Source organism: Diadema setosum, chromosome 18 (assembly GCF_964275005.1).
Source record: "Diadema setosum chromosome 18, eeDiaSeto1, whole genome shotgun sequence".
NCBI classification, from domain to species: Eukaryota; Metazoa; Echinodermata; class Echinoidea; order Diadematoida; family Diadematidae; genus Diadema; species Diadema setosum.
In genome coordinates, this window is record NC_092702.1 from 23,790,496 (window position 1) to 23,808,604 (window position 18,109).

The 18,109-nt window shown below is 37.3% G+C and overlaps 1 protein-coding gene across 1 annotated transcript; it reads right to left on the bottom strand.

Annotated features, from left to right (window-relative positions):
• Positions 1-3,540: 3,540 nt before the first annotated feature.
• Positions 3,541-17,588, bottom strand: LOC140241873 (alpha-N-acetylneuraminide alpha-2,8-sialyltransferase-like). Its single transcript, XM_072321627.1, has 7 exons — positions 17,386-17,588; positions 15,038-15,349; positions 13,328-13,475; positions 11,144-11,256; positions 9,860-9,952; positions 7,186-7,433; positions 3,541-4,262 (listed from the first exon to the last, which is right to left on the bottom strand). Exons 1-7 carry the CDS (start codon positions 17,529-17,531, stop codon positions 4,036-4,038), a joined length of 1,287 nt encoding a protein of 428 aa, XP_072177728.1. The 5' UTR covers positions 17,532-17,588; the 3' UTR covers positions 3,541-4,035.
• Positions 17,589-18,109: the final 521 nt, after the last annotated feature.

The following is an 18,109-nucleotide window of genomic DNA, read 5'->3' on the forward strand; positions in this document are numbered from 1 at the left end:
CTTTTTCAATACATTATCTAATCTTGTCACCATTTACATTAGTTTTACATCCTGCTGTAAAAACATACTGAAATTGCACAAAATCTTACCATACCCCTTTTTTCACTTTTTATGTGAAATGTTCACATACTATTGATGTTACTCAAAAGAGGCAAATTAAGAAGAAGTCAAATAAAAAAATACAAAAAACATCAATCATCAATATACACGAATAACAAAATAATTTGAGTGTGTCAATATCCTTCACATTATTCTGAATCTATATCTCCACAAGTTTACAGGCACTAGCCACAACTAAAGTATGAATTGACAGCATGTCAAATTTGCAATGGTAACAATACACTTCTTTGCAAACTGTGATCTTACACACAGATAGCTTCAAAATTGTAGTAAGAGTTAAAATGGCTTTTACAATCAAATATATGACTTTTGGTATAAAAACATACAATTAATGATCACATCCAAGGTGAACCATGCAAGATTTTGCGTCAACCTCAATGAAGTGAAAAAAAAAATACCACACAGGAACAAAGACCAATTCTTTATACCTTCAACATCATGCCCCCAACCCTATATCATTCCCCCCCCCCAAAAAAAAAAGAAAAAAAAAGAAAAAAAAGAAGAAGATGGAATGACTAATTTTACATGCATTGTAATAAGATTTTAAAATCTATTTCAGTTTATTTCATATTGCAGAAGAGCAACCGTCCACCAATGGTCAAATACAGTGGTCTGCTTTGACAATATGGAGAGCTGCTTTGATGAGCACTTTCTTTTCAGTAGTACATCCGAGTACTAGGGTAATAGTACTAGTCAGGCTAAACCTTTTGGATTAAAAATTAACCAAAATGGCTACCAACTTTCAAGAAGAGGATGAAAAAAGTCAAAATGATGAACATTAGCTAATTCGGGGAATTTGGGTCCTACCCCATGGGCCCCTAAAGGGAATCAGAACCATTTGTACAGACTATGATTAATTCCCTCTATTTACAATACCTGTCGAGGTTAGTCAATCTCTAGCCACCCGTTTCAAAAAGAAGACGATGAAAATGTCAAAAATCATAAAAATTTGCTAATTTGGAGTGTTTGGGTCCAACCCCAGGGGCCCCCTTGGGGACACTACAACCAACATTTGTACAAACTATATGCCCTTCCCCCATTATATTGATGACCCTGCCAAGTTTGATCAAAAATCACTTCACCACTCTTCAAGCAGAAGGTGAAAATGAGAAAAAGCTGATGCGCAAAGCTTGACACACAATGCATGCTGGATGGCGAACGACCGCAATAGCTCATCTGAGCCATTCGGCAGGGGTGAGCTGCAAAAGCCAACAAAAAATAGCCAACAAAAATATTGATGCATTACAAATACACTCTACTTTCACCATGACCTACCCATCTGGTTTAAAGCACCTACCTAGCAATATTCTACTCACCATTACTTAAAGGGACATTCCAGATGATTTTCATAATTTCACATCATGTTGTACACAAATCGACAACTCCATGTATAGATTTGTGGAATTTATTGTGGTGCTTGAGCAGAGAAACAATACTTTGAAAAACCTCAAACAAATTACACTGAACAAGGATGATGACATAGGAGGTTCACATATTTCAGAAATGTAGCAGTGTAATTCCATCACAATACTGCTTGCATCCAAGTTCACCTGTGTATAATCTATGCATGCCTTCTTCTTTTGTTCTGCTTCTTTGAGCCCCAACTCATGCATTCTTATGGTGACTCTGCCATGTCATCATCCTTGTTCATTGCAATTTGTTCTAAATTTTGAAAATATTCTTATTCTTCATCCCAATTATCATGAATTCTGAAACTCTGTCCTCAGTATAACTAATTTATAGTTGTTCAAATGTAAAAATCTGAAAATCATCCGGAGGTCTCCTTTAAATTCTATGGATAAAAGTCTAGTGCCTATTACTATCATTCCAGCCAATTGAATTTTCTTTGAAACAAGTGACTGCCGAAAGGAAGCACAATAAATGTACAACAATGATCTGTTATGAGTTCTCTTGGATAAAATCGCTTGGATATTTTCTGAATCTTGATTGCTGCCCTCTCCAGAGAAGCACTTGAAGCAGGAGCAGTCATGAGTGCCTCAAAGTGAGTCAAATTTCACAAACACTACATGTTAAAAAAAATAAAACATGCAAAAAACATTCTCAGTGCACCATATCATCTACTATACCAGGTGTCCCAAAAAAAGGGGAACGGTGGATTTTCAGTACCTTGCGTTCTAAAAATGATATATTTTATGACATCATTAGAAAGAGCATCTTCCGCAGAAGACAATGATACCAAAATCATTAAATTTGGTTCAAAACAATTTATTCTACGCCAAATTCTGTAAATGCTGTCATTTTCAAATTTCGCTAGATTTTTGCGACGTAGGAGCAAAGAATTTGGGTGCGACACGCGTTTCATACGGTGTATTGTGTAAGCTTGTTGATCCATGTCAACAAAAGATACAGCTTTCACATTGGGCGCGGGCCAGGAAAAAACAGTGTGTGTGTGTGTGTGTGTGTGTGTGTGTGTGTGCGCACCCAATGTGAAAGCTGTATCTTTTGTTGACATGGATCAACGGGCTTACACAATACACCATATGGAATGCGTGTCGCACCCAAATCCTTCGCTCATTTAAATTCGAAATTTGAAAATGACTGCATTTACAGAATTGGGTGTAGAATAAAAAGTTCTGCACTAAATCTAATGATTTTGGTATCATTGTCTTCTGCGGAAGATGCTCTTTGTAATGATGTCAAAAAATATATCACTTTTAGAACACAAGGTACTGAAAATCCACCGTTCCGCTTGTTTTGGGACACCAGGTATAAAGACGCTCGGGCAATAATCCTCACTTCATAATTCTCATTGGGAAGCTCCATAATCCCTATCATGAATCTCCATGAGAACATACCCAACTCTGAGTTCATACAATGATGTACGACACAATGACTGTGGGGCCCTTTGAGGGTAAAAGGCATTGATAGTACTATATAAAAAATCAGCGTCTTTTTATATTAAAAAAACAAAAATCTTTTAAATGCTGATCTTGTCTTCCAGCCTCCAAGGGCAACTGTTAATGTATTATGGTTCATTCATGTATGAATGATATTGTAAAAATTTGTATCACAAGTTTCCAATTTAAACTGGTAAACCTTTACCCTCCAATATAAAATCTCACAACATCTTGCTTCAAATATGTCAAAAAACAATAAACAGACCAAAAAAAAAAAAAGATAAACAAGTACCGGTATGTAGCTACATCAACACGATACCCATCTTTTAGGACTTAACAATTAAATACCATAGTTCAAGACGGATGAATACAAAAACATTATTTCATGTCACCATGAACTATTAAAAGGAAAACTGATGTTGCTCAAGTACAGAGATTCCACAATAACTGTGTCCCAAGACTGTCCAAAGCATGCTACAGCTGGGCTTAAAAACCAAGTGAAAAAAAAATCTTTGAAATAGAGCCTTTAGGTGAATCAGCACTATTGAATTGTCATGTCCATGCTCTTGTCCACAAGAGTCTGTTGTCATGGGCAAACCATGGAAATCTTAGGATGCGATAGAGCGCTCTCCTAAAATGTATTGTTCTGTACCATACCGTGCCAAAAATGAATCATTTCCTGATGTGCTCCAAAAGCATACCATACCATACAGTATCATGCCAGAGAGCGCTAGAACACAGTGATTCAAAAGCGCACTGTACCAGAAGTTGGCATGAGAAGAATGTGCATAACAAGCACAACATCATGATACGCAGAGGTGATTCTCTTCGTTCGGGGTACCTGCATGTAGCATAGGCATGCGAGATGAATGTGCTGGTTGGCTACAAAAACGTGTGACCCCTCCAACTCGAGCCCAAAAATAGGTCATGAGATACACTATCTCCACAATTTGAACACTCTGTATCTTCAATGATATGGTGTAGTACAGTATGCTTTGGTTCACTTTTGAGCACTCGCATGCGGCCTAACAATTGAAGGTAAATCCCACCAATATTCTCATGACTTGTTACACTGGCCAAAATGCATGCGAAGGATGCCATCTTCGTGCATCTTCAGGAGGCTACCAAATTCATCGGTGAAGCTGTGCATGGGCAGGGGGGCCTCGTAGGCATCGTAGTAGTGGTGCTTGATAGGTCGGAGGCTCAAGTCCCGAGAGAAGGGCCAGAAGCCGTAGAGATGTGTCTCACGGCACATTGTGAGGGCAAGCGTGGTGAGATAAAGACCTGGTAAGCCAGAGAGAAACAGAAAAGATATACTGTATATAACATATCGTTGCTACGGCAACAGGATCTCATATCTACAAAATGTCAAATGTTCAGGAGAGCAAAAAAAACACAACGAAAAACATGGCAGCCAAAGCATTATATCAAATGGGAAAGCCTTTCCTTTGACATGCCATGAAGGATTCATTTTTGGGGTAAGGCAGCTAGGATTTGGACAGGACATCACTTAACTGGTGATCTGACCATTAACAGCATTGTTACACAACTTGGAAAAAGTCATTTCATTCCTTGAAAAGAAACAAATTCCCTTGGCTATGTACATTGACCTGAGCAAAGCGTTTGACTCACTGGACCATAACATACTCTTGCACAAGCTAGAACACTATGGTATTCGTGGTGTGCCTCATTCTTGGTTTGTTGATTATTTGAGTGGACGACAACAATACACCAGTTTTAACGGTGCTAAATCGGACCTCATGCCCGTATCTTGTGGCGTGCCCCAAGGTAGTATTCTTGGCCCTCTTCTCTTTTTGATTTATGTCAACGATGTTATCAATTCATCTAAGTTTTTCGTTTTGTAATGTATGCTGACGATGGATATATTCACATTCTGATCAGAAAATGCTTAACCAAATTGTTAATGAAGAAGTGCAATTTTTATGCAACTGGTTCAAGGCAAATAAACTACAAATGAATATTAGTAAAACAAAATATATGATTTTCCAATCTTCCAGAAGACAGATACAATTTTATGCAAACTTTTCTATAAAAATTGAAAATAAAGAAATTGAAAAGGTTGCCACAATAAACTTTTTAGTGGTGTATATCGATGAAAAGTTGTCCTGGAATAACCAGATAAATTATGTCCATGGAAAGATAAGTGTTGCACTTGGTATGATGTTCAAGCATCACTCGTTAATCCCGAAAAATGCACTGTTCGTGCTTTACAATGCCTTTATCTTGTCGTACTTAAACTATTGCAATCTCGTCTGGTCAGGGACTAGACAGCGACAATTAGATTGGCTAATGATCCTCCAAAAGAAAGCCATTCGCCTTTGTACAAATTCCCTCAATCTTGCCCACACCCCTTCCATTATTTAAGGACTTGCAAACGTTAAATTTTCGAGACAGAATTTCATTTAAACTTGGTATTTTTATGTATAAATATGTTCGCTCAGTCTTGCCTGATATATTCAATGATTACTTTTCTTTTTATGTCATGAAACATTCTTTTAATACTAGAAATAAACAATGTTATATTTTACCAAAAAAATCAGTCAGTCCAACTCGATAAAGTACAAAGAGGCTAAATTGTGGAATTTGTTAAGCACGAAACTGAAAACTGTTAACACATTGAATCTTTTTATGACTCAATATAAGCAGCTTATTCTTGATCTAAATTAATCAACATCTATTATATGTGAATGAATGATGAAAACTGTGCAATTCCCATACAAACCTATGACAATTATCCTGCATGTTTGTTTTGTTTTGTATTGTATTGTATTGTACTAGTTCAGTCGTTGTTTTGTTTCCTATTTCTATCATAATGTAGTGTTGATTTTGTAATGGCCTCTAATCTAAGTTCTATTTTGAGTACATTTTGATATATATGTATATATATATATATATATATATATATATATATATATATATATATATATATATATATATATATGTTTCATTAAAAACTGTGATTTTAAACTATATTGTAAAGGAAATCTCCATTTCCAAGCCCTGGGCTTTTGTGTGATTTCCTCCTTTGACTCACATCTATGTAAATATTTTATATGTGATTTTCTGAAATGAATGAATTGAAGTGAATTGAATTGAATCTGAGAAAGTCATTTTCACCAAAATTTGAGATACGAGGTCTTGTTAACCCAGCAACGATGCGTGTGTGTGTGTGTGTGTGTGTGTGTGTGTGTATGTATGTGTGTGTGTGTATGCAAACAGAGATTAGGACAGACCAAGAGAATGAAAGAAATATGATAAAGAACAGAATGAGAGGGAGAAGACTTGGTGAAAGTGTGAGGAAAAGACATCACGATCCAGCTAAGAGGTAACAGAGGTTAAATAGAGACAGATGAAAAGTAGCAAATTGAAAAATAAAGTCAGAGACAGACAGTAAGAGAGAGAACTCAAAGTCACACATGAGATTACCGGTATATTCTCAGACAGCAGTAAATCAATTACGTTACAGTATAATGTACATTGTACTTTGAACAATCCTACTACCACAAATCCTAATGATGAATCAATACAATAAGCATCACTGCATTCCACTGACTAAACTAACATCATATTTACATTAAAAACATCAACTTCCATATTTGGTATCTAGAGTTTCACCTTTATGTGTGCATGTACGTAACATACAGGCAACTCCCATTATATAGAAGTCCATGCAACTGGCAGTTTTCTTTCATTCTAATGAAGTTTTGTTATGGCTGAATAATAAAGCATGTGAAGATATATAGATATTGATTTTGGGACCTGAAATTTTTCACTTCATTGTAACAAGATTTTAGTTATAACTGTGTTTGTTGTAATGGGAGTGCACTGTTTATATACATAAAGGTACTGTTTACCTTTGTGAACAGTGATTTAAAGAATGTTCGAGATATCACATTTGATGCATATGTGTAGGTCAGTTGTATGTATCGCAAAACATCCTACTTTGTAAACATTTTGCAATAAAGCCGTAAATGTAAGGAGATATCACTACTTTTCTCACCAAACCATAACTGTAGACAGTTTAGCCCAGAAACATTTTCATTATAACTATTGTTCACCTGCTGTAACATAAATTACAAACATATAAAATATGCAAACATACACTTATATTTCATATTCTTCTCTTTCTTTCTTTTTTTTTCTGGGGGGGGGGGGGGGGTTGGGGGTGGGACTTTCTGCCACTGACCTGTACTGATTCTGCCGCTGACAAACCTGCCCCTCCAGAAGTCCTGGACCGCGGCGAAGTGGTCCGGGTTGCTGATGGCCACCTCGAGGTCCGGCAGCTCCGTGGCGGCGCTGAGGAGCCTGACCACCCGCAGGTTGAAGGACAGGGAGGACTTTAGGCCGAAAACTGGCATCCAGAGGAGGCCTCGGTAGGCCTGCAGGGCCCGGATCAGCTTCTTGCTGTCGCTCAGCGACTGCAAGAAGTGGTACCTGCATTGAATAGCATGGACACAGCCCGCCTATATTTTCATCATTCACCCGTACTTTACTGCAAACAATTTTGATGTGCACCAAACTTTCACAAATTTCATGACATGAAAAGATACCCTGGAGGTCCCCCAGGGGGATAAGGTGTTAAATATCACTGATCTCCGTATAAATACACATACAGCCACAGAATCTCTACTGGGGTTGACTGCTACCAATGAATGTCTGCTTTGATGCACATATTTGCTGATGGGTGTTTTTCGTGGTTTTCAAATGTACCCTGGTGGACAGTGAATGAATTGGGAGACCCATGAATCGCAATGCTACCAGGTTTTTAAATTAACCAAGTTGGTCATTTGAAAGAGAAGCTTTATTAATCTTCTCCCAAAATGCAGTATAGGCATGAAAGTTCCCACTCTGATAAAGGTGTACAGGACAAAGCATTCACCTTCAATTAACCTATAAAAGATGAGTCCCAAGTATACTCGGGCATGCATCTACAAAAAAAAAAAAAAGGGAAAAAAAAGTGTGTTACAGCAAAATCAGCTTGTCCTCAACAGGTTAACACGAAGTTACACTGAAAACAAGGAAAAGTAGAAATTACGCGGTGCGTAAAATATGTCCCCGCCAGAAGTAGCATTTGGTAGCAAAATGTACAATATCGGTAAAAAATCAAGGTCAAAGTTCAAAGAAGTCAAAGGTCAAAATTCTGTGTAGAAGTTTTGAAGCCCTCACCTAGTGCCATCACATAAAGCAAACAGAATCGAAATCGGGTTAGAAATGGCGGAGTAGCATTTTGTAGCCAATGTACAATATAGGTCAAAAATCAAGGTCAAAGGTCAAAGAAGTCAAAGGTCAAAATTCTGTGTAGAAGTTTTGAAGCCCTCACCTAGTGCAATCACATAAAGCAAACGGAATCGAAATCGGGTTAGAAATGGCGAAGGAGTAGCATTTTGAAGCAAAATGTACAATATAGGTCAAAGGTCAAGGTCAAAGGTCACAACTGAAATTCTGTGTAGAAGTTTCAAAGCTCCCATGTAGTGCTATCATATAAAGCAAACAGAATCAAAATTGGCTCATAAATGACAGAGAAGTAGCAAATTGAACATTTGATCACACACGGATGCACAGACAGACAGACAGACGGACGGACGGACAGACAGACGGACGGACACACGGACACACACACGTACGGAGCCCGTTTCATAGTCCCCTGCTCGAACTCGTTCGGCGGGGACAAAAATGTCGCTACGGCGACTGGAATGCCTGGTATGCCTCCGCCATAATGCATGGTTCTACTAATAGGTCTATAGTACAATGTCTTGACAATGTGTGATGACAGATTCACACAATTGGCAAAATATCAAAATGACAGGTATGCCACAAATGTGCTGAATGTTCACTTTCCTAGAACTAGGTTCAATTGGATGAATGATTAAAAAGTCAGTGTGCAGGTATTTGGGGAACTGATGATTTTTACTCGACTTTTGACCCTTTTATAGGTTTATGCATTGAGTAATTTTCAAGGTATTGAGAAAAAGTACAATTTCAGTATCAAATGGTAAAATGGTATTATCTAAACCTGGCCTTTGACCTTTGACCTCACAGTTCCAAAGAGAATCACTGTTAGGTAGAACATGCATAAATATGTAAGTTTCATGATGATACCTTGAGTTACTTTCGAGATATGGATGAAACAGTGCAATTTAGCACTTTCACTTGACCTTTGACCTTTTGACCTTTGACCTTTTGGCAAGAAACTTCCCACAGAATATATATTGGGTAATACATGCATACATCAAGTTAAAAAAAAAAAATCCTTCATGCATTGCATAAATATAAGGAAAGTAGTGATATTTTGAGAAGTTGACCTTGACCTTTGACCCCCTGACCTTTGACCCATGACCCCCAACTTCCCTAGATAATCACTGTCCATCGGTACATGCATATATGCTAAGTTCCATGAAGAAACCTTGAACCATTTGCGAGATACATTGTATGGAGAAAAACATGAAATTTCAACTTTTTTTTCACAAAATAACCTGTGACCTTTGACCTTTGACCCCATGACCCTAAAATCCAAACAAAGTATTATCCCCCCAGGATATACCCTCATACCAAGTTTGATGTAAAACCACCACACGGTTCTTGAGATATCGACAAAAACAGAACGGGACGTACGGACGGACGGACGACCCGAAAACATAATGCCTCCGGCCACTTCGTTGGCGGAGGCATAAAAAAGGGGTAGGATTTCTGCAACATTTCCTTGCATTTCTCCACCTCCACATATAAGCCTTGCATTTGTATTTTTAATGCAGCTATAATAAGATATAGGTGTGTTTAGTGCACAACAACTCCAACAAAATTTAAATCCTGCCACGGGACTAGAATTTCCTCCAAATTTTGTTTGTCCAAGCCTGACTCACCTGTGTGACACTATCGTCATGGTGTTCATTGTTGTCATGTTGGAGCTGCCACCAACGTCTCGCTCAAAATTTGTGAGAGTTGGCATATTGCATCTGCAAAGGATGATAAAAAAATTTGGTATTCACCTTCGGACAATGCTACACCCCACTGATTAGAATAATAATTGAAAATCTAATCAAATTTCATGAGTGAAATCTATAATGGCAACATCATATTTTACGATCGTTTATACAAAATCAATGAGTGGAAATATGAAACTGAAAACAGGCATTGTAAAAGCTATTGTGTGTATTAGGCATAGGTAGCTAATACATTTAACCAGCAAATACACCTGAAACTAGAGGAATGCAAATATTGTGCTCTGCTGTTTCAGTATGCCTTCGCTTCTCACAAAATCAATTCAACTGCCATATAGTCCTTCATTTACATCTTGATGATCTCTTTACTGTCGACCCAGAATTGGCTCTACTATGTACATCCAGCAGTTGGATACATCCTATCTACACACAAGAATACTTTCAAAGTTATGTATTTCCTTAAGCAAATTACATTATTTTTGGATTTTAAACATAGGGTAACTTAAGGCCAGAAAACAACATTTTAGCATATATATGTTCAGTCACCTTTGACCTTGATCTACTAACTTTCAGCTCTGTCATTTCAGGCAATTAACAATTGGTTTAAATCTATCATACTAACTAGATAATATGATCATGAAAATTCTAAGCCAAAATTATGGCTCATGGATAACAGTTTTAACCAAAGTCCAGTAATCTTTGATCCTCGACCTTTAACTTCACTACTATCATGCTCATATTAATAATTGTCCATTCATTTCTGCTCTGTCTGACAACTTACACCCTAAAAACATTTTTAAAAATGCATGTTAACAGTGGCTCTTGAAGAGTCTTTCATTAAGGGTAATGATTAACAATGCAATCCAACCTTAAGAGTAAAATCCATTTGACAAAATCATATTTCAAGTACATTGATACATATTCAATAAAAGGAAACACAAAACTAAAGACAGCTGGCATATCGCCACTGTGTATATAAAAGTGTTTAATACATCTTTGAACTGCAATATTAAAGTGATAGATTGAAAAAAAAAACCTACCCAAAACTCTGAAACAATAATCTATAATCTAATCAAATTGTTCTTGAATATGGACCACACACATTGATGGGGAACAAATGATGACTAGTGTACATTTCTTGTGGAAACTGGTCCCCATCTAAGAATCAAGAGCACAGTTTAATAAGTCTCCCCCCCCCCCTTTTACCTGAATACAAAGTCAGCGTGGTCTATTTCACTTCCACAAAGGCTGTTCAGCAGTATCCCACTGGCACCAATGACTGCACAGCGGGGGAGCTCCATCTTTGACAGTGAAGATTTCTGACAAAGGAATAACACACAGTTACGTTAATCATGAATTGGTTGATGTAGCAATGTTTGATGTAAAAAAAAAAAATATTACTGTTAAGCATAGTAATTGTTTGGTTGATTGAAATAACCGAGGCTTGACTAAAAACAAATGGATTAAGGCTACCATCAAATGGTGTGTCTACTTGTCATCACAAACCAGGCCATGCTTAGTGCAGTTATTTCATGGCTTGTGATTTGTTGTTGTTTTTTTAACACTGTTCAATATTTTTCACCACTTGTACACTATTTTTTTGTCATACTGATAGCTAATTTCATCATAAAATGTATTTAAAAAAAAAATGTCATACATGTTTGGTAAAATGAACAATTTCAGCTTTTGAGTTGCATGTTTTTGCTTTATTGCTAACAAACATATATTGAATTGAATTGAATTGATACAGCAGATACATCAAAGCAGTTACAAAATTTCACCACCATCTAATCAAATAGCATGCTTTTGATATTATTATCTTCTCTGGCAAAATATTTGTGATTCACTCTTAAACCAAAAATATTTGAGGCATGAAACTTTCGCAAATTGGAGCTGCTGCCTTTTTCACGGCACAACATTTTTGCAAATTACCAACCACAAAAAAAAAAATTATGAGTATACTGTAAGGTACTACTAATACAGGGATTTGTTGAACACACACTGCTGGCCAATTTTTAAAACACACAGCAAAACTGAATGTGCACTACCAAACACACATAGTTCAAAAAACAAAAACAAAAATGCACAACTACGCATACTATATCATAGTACTTGTATAGTGTACAGCATTGTACTAGCATTCAATGCATTATGATAACTAAAAAATCTTTTGTGTGCATTTAACTTTTGTAAATCTTGGCCAGTCGCAAAAACTCACGAAGTTTCATACATGCAAAAATTTCCTGTTTTACAGTATTTTACATGTATTGCCATTCACAATGTATAGTGATCCTGTCCCTCCTACATTGTACATTACTCTATGTATCATTTTACCATGTAGACTTCCAAGTCCTGTAACCTGATAGCAAGGAAGTATCGCACAATATCAAAAAGTAAAACAAATTCAAGCAGTTGCCGAGCAAGATGTACATTATACATGTACATGCTACATGTACATGCCCTGTACATCATCCAATGTGATATGTTTGAAGTGTTGCAAGCCATTTCAGAACCACAAATGCTTGATTAATGTTGATTTTGTTCTAATAAACTGAATACAGTCTTCATTTCACTTGGAAAATATTATATTGGGCATGTAGAAATTGCATGATTTCACGTGCCCATTTACTATGTCATTAGAAAATCACAATATCACAGAACCAGAGAAACATTGTGAGTTTTTCCCACAGTAAACGGCATCTTTGTTATTGGCTCTGTAGTCTGGAGTATCCAACAACAACATACAGCTTTGACACAAAAAGCAGCTTTCCAAGTTAGTGGACAAATATCAGGTTTTTTTCCAACAGCAAACTTGACAAGATGTTAGAAAAATTGCACTCAATCCACATTTTTTCTGGCAATGTTATGATGGCATTTGGCACAGTTGCTCACTAACTTCTACATTTTTACAGAAATATACTGTATAAGCTGTTATTTTTGCAAATTTCAGCAATTGCATTTGGACCGCGAATTTAACAGCACGCGAAAATGTCACAATGCACAAAGGTAATAATGTGCTTATGAAGGCCTCTGTGTCAATTGGCAAAAACAACATCTCGCAAAAATGTCCTTGACCTCCTCATTCACAAAAATATCTGTACGCGAAAATAACAGCGTATACAGTAATGTGTTTCTTTTTTATAAAAGCCTTATGTGAAAGCCATGTGAAAATAATTATCAACTTTCTGTGGTGAGCCGACTCATTGCAAATCATCATTGCAAACATCAGCACAAAGTTAAAAAAAAATAATTACACTCTGGTCTGCAATTAAATCGCCAAAATAAATGTCCTTTAGGCATTTTATTTTCCTTTTTTCCCCCCATTTTAGCAATTTGTCAACGGCAGTCTGAATGACCCATGTAAATGTAAACATAAGATGCTGGACTCACCTTTGGAAGAAAGTCAGTATATATTTCATTGGTGATGTTGGCAAAGGCATCGCGGTTGAGGGCAAATCTCAATTGCTTTCCAACTCGTGTGTTGTTTTGTGTGAGAAGAACATCCTCTGTACTCACTTTATTGTCCTGCAGCATCTCTCTACACACAGAAAACAATTGTTGAAAGAAATGATTTATTGCTGTACACTTATTCTCTAATTTGACTTGCATACACATAGACACACACAAATACAGACACAGACACACTCACAGGAAAACTAGCCTCGCAAACAGCATTGCAGTATGGGGGGGGGGGCTGAGAAAGCATGCTTTTGGTGGAAAAACAGTATTTTTACCTTTCCTGCAATAGGATGTGTAGTCATACAATTTGGGAAAACCAGTATTTTCCATCATATTCAATATTCCCCCCCCCCCCCAAAAAAAAAGCGCAAAATATTGCAAATAAAGTAACAACTGATATCCCTGCACACAAAACTCCTGAACTTCCTTTTTTGTTTTAATGAAATAAAGAGAACTATATATATATATATATATATACATATAATAAAATCATTCTACAGTTCTAATGGTATCGATGATGTCTCTTTGAAAAGGAAGTTGCTATACTTGCTGACGCTCAAATATCATTTTGATACCATTTTTTTGTTGGTGTACAGATAGATATTAGGGGCTGTGAGTCAATGACGTCTACTCCTTTTCTTGCACACATACCTCTAGTGATAGTGACCCCTCTCACCCTTTACACACATAAAAGATACCTTTCTTTATTCTGCATGGCCATCTCTGTTCTAACCCTCTTCACCACTCTCATTCTTTCTTGTCCTGACATGAATAGCTATTGTCCCAATGTATTATGTCCTTCTCTTATATCCTGTATCACCTCAACTTCCTTTCATCCCAAACCTGCCTCAACCCTCTTTTGTGTTCGTTCCACCCAAACAAAAGGGGTGTTTGTAATGCTGGCAAATCAATACATACTTCTCACCTTTTCTTCACCTGTATCTATAATGATATTGCCCCTCTGTGTGTTTTCTTGTGTATACATCATGACCTAGTTCCTTTGTTTGATGACCTCTAAGTCTTTCTTGTGATTATCTTTGTTTCCTTTTGGATGACTAGCTCCTTTACTACGTTTGTCCTCTCCACGGTATGGGATTCTCTTTTGACTCCTTCTTGTTTGGTGTGAAATGCAACTGCTTGACTAACATCAATAACACAAAAGAACGGGGCATCATTTGAAATGAATGCAACAGCATTGATTTGTCATTGTTCTGTCGCATTGTGTCTCTTTTTTTTTCTGCTCGTGGCAAAACTTCTTATCGACAGCAAGATCGGGCCTATTGTTAACATAAGGGAGTTTTCACGACCCGGTACTTGCACTTCAAATTGATACAGACAGTCAAGACATAAATTTGTTGATTTGCATTACGTGTAAGTAATTACAAAAATAGATGATGATAACCAAATTCCAGAAAAATGCAACAAAAGTGCCGATAAAAAAATATGAACCAAATTTTTGTCTCCATAAGTACTGCGCCTGATTCTTCTCACGAATGTTCGTACTGGGTTCACTGAAGTGTCTATACCTTACATAACATTGAAGCCTTCTAAGTTTATGTTCCTACAAATGTTTCATCTCACAGACATATATGACAAAAATACAAGGATATATTTTTATAGTAAAAAGATAAATGCACACACCTGAACTTTGTGAGTCCACTAATATTGGCTTTCCATGGCTTCTTGGCAAGTGCCCTCATCTCTTCGATCTGTGGGGCCGAGTGATTGGTCACTTCCATCCACAGCCTGGCCTCCACTTCAGGGTCAAGGACCTCTGGTTCAGCGACTTTAGGGCCCATGGCCCCGGGACCAACAAACTTTCGCCCTCTCCATGTCTCGCTGCCTCCACTGATGTTCTGATTGCCACTAACTGAGAGGTCCTTGTCCAACCTGTCACCAGCATCCACCGTGTCTGTATAGTTGGAGTCTGGGGGTATCCGTTTTCTTCCACCGCTATAAAAAAAAAAACCACACACACACACACAAAAACAAAGCAAAACAACAAAATAAGTTGCAATAACAAGCAGACTTTTCTTCCACAAACACAGCAAAAGGGTTATTATTTCAAATATTCCTTCATAAGGCAAAAGTGAATGATGAATCAATCCAAACTTACCAAAAAAATAGAGTTTTACACATAATACCTGAGCAATAAAGAGAAATAATTTCATTAAAACATAGCTATAAGAGTTTGAGCATTAAGACACTGGTATCATATACAGTGTAACAATCATATGGAATATATCTGAAGTAGAAGCAAACGGTGCCCCAACAGACAAAAAAAAAAAAAATTGTCCCTCTGAGAACATACACGCCGTATATTCCCTTCTCCTTCCCCTGCCAAAGTTTGCTTTGTAATTGTATATAAATGCATCTTTCTGATGGGAAGTCTGACAGTATCAAAGCCATTCTGCAGCCCATCTCTCTATTGAAAGAAAACAAAAATGTCTTCTCTAGTGCTTTAAGACCAGCCTAATTATTCAATGTATTTGTAGCTGTGTGCATCAATGCCAGTTATGCCTCTTGTACCACACAGCTGGTGTTTAAATAATCACTCCATGATTTTCATTTGTATTCATTATCATTATTATTATTATCATCATTATTATTATTATCATTATTATTATTATTACTATTACTATTTTTATTATTTATTATTATTATTATTATTGTTATTATTATTATCATTATTATTACTATTATTATTATTATTATTGTCATTATTATTTTCAATCTATTTATCTATTCATTCATGTATTATTATATTTTTTTTTGCTTAAAGAATAAATTAGCGGGAACTGAGCAGCTGGTACCATGTGATATCTATGATTACATAAGAATTTCCATCTGACAATGACAGAGCTACCAAGTCTCACGCATTCTGCGTGAGACTCAAGCATTTAGGGTCTGTCTCACGATCTCACGCATGGCACCCATTTTTCTCACGCATCTGGTGAAGTCTGCAATTTGGGCCAAAAATAAGGAGCATAGCTCAAATGATTAGAGTGATAGTTGCAATTGAAGGTATATTTCCCTTTTGCCTTTCAAAATTAGTAAAAAATAGTCACTTAAGTATAGGTCACATCGCATCATGAAGAGCTAATAATTTAAAAAAGCTCCTTACCATGGGAGCCTCGTTCGCGTGCGCATGCGCGCGAGCGCCGAGACGCCGAGTCATAAAAATCTCACTCATAAAAGTTTTTTGAACTTGGCATCTCTGCAATGATAAATGTAGTAATAGTACAATGTAACTTGAATGCATTTTTTTTTTAAAGTTTGTCATAGGAAGCCCTTGGTGCAGCTTCAATGTAATCAGCTGTTACTATGGCAACAAATAAAAAAAAAACCTTGGATTAACTTTATACATGCAGTTGAAATCCTTCAAATAAGTGGCATGCACAAAGGAAATACAAAAAAAAAAAAGTTGGAATACACTATGAAACAGAAATCATGACTTAGGCAATACAATTGTCTCCCAGTATGTACAATGTACTGTCAAACATGTTTAGAATGACCACTTCAGGAAAATTTGACATATGTGGTCATTGAAGACAAATCGCATATGATTAAATGTACACCACTATGCTACACAGTTATACACCTACGAAAGTCATAGAAATTGAGCTCGCTAATTTCCCATGCCCCTTCAAACAATCACCCACTCTTTTCAGCTGTAGACAATGTATTGTAAGCATTTATCATAAGCAGGTCACTCTACTGCATGCTACTGCTAGGTGGTCATTGTGCACACTCTTCAGTCCAGTCGGAACCAAATCTGTGGTCATTGCGCTGGCCACATTAGGCAAGTGGTTGCTGCGCACCGGTTCCTAACTACTCATTTTCTTCATGTGGGATTTCCGTGTGGTCATCATGGGCAGCAGCCCCCACCCCACCCACCCCCCAGGTGGTGGCTGTACTGCAGACAGGTGGTCATTACAGCAGGTTTGAATCAATTGTGTGTCTGTGTGCTGTCGCGTGAACGACATTACCTTCGTTCTCTGATGAGGGCTGCAAACTCAAAGTCGCTGTCCACACTGCGACGAGGCTCCTGCTGGATCATCCTTAAGCAGACTTTTGCCAAAGCCAAAAGCAGGATGAGGACGAACAAAATTCGCATCCATCGTCTCGTAATCATGCTGAATGAAGATGTGTAGCTTTCAGTGTACGTTGTTTCTGTTTAAAGCTCTATCATTCTTCCTCCTTTCCTTAGGAAATATATCAAATTCTGCTCACATTTTTCCTGTTGGGGGTGATAATGAGGAAACGAAAACCACACATACTGAAATTACATAACTGAAATGAGAAAGCTAGTTGACGACGCTGCACCCAAACGTCTAGGCCCCCTACATATTTTTCACTGGATCTTTATACCTGAAGGGTGTTCTCATATCGATGGTTCAAACTGATACCATTGTATAGGTCAACATCTCATTCTTACTTTGAAAATAGGTTTTTATTTTTTTGTTTTTTGAGTATTGCTATTGGAATCTTTAAAACTAAGTGATATATCAAAAGTCATGCACAAGTTGGTTTTCAGCCGTGACATATCAGTTCGGGAAACCCACTCACAAGGGGGGCCCCTCCTTATAAGTAACCCGTCCCCCTTATAAGTAACCCCGTCCCCCTTATAAGTAACCCCCGGGGCACCCCTTATAAGGAGTCTCCACGCTTTTTTGCAATGCAACGCGAAAATGAAAGGACTGCGGCAATTCG

What these genes read in the sequence shown, in the direction of transcription:
- LOC140241873 (XM_072321627.1), bottom strand. Translation starts at nt 17,531, where the DNA reads ATGATTACGAGACGATGGATGCGAATTTTGTTCGTCCTCATCCTGCTT. An exon ending in ATGACGATAGTGTCACACAG is followed by an intron (nt 7,434 to 9,859) that starts GTGAGTCAGGCT and finishes TATTCAATGCAG; the next exon opens with GTACCACTTCTTGCAGTCGC. An exon ending in CAGCGGCAGAATCAGTACAG is followed by an intron (nt 4,263 to 7,185) that starts GTCAGTGGCAGA and finishes CTGGCTTACCAG; the next exon opens with GTCTTTATCTCACCACGCTT.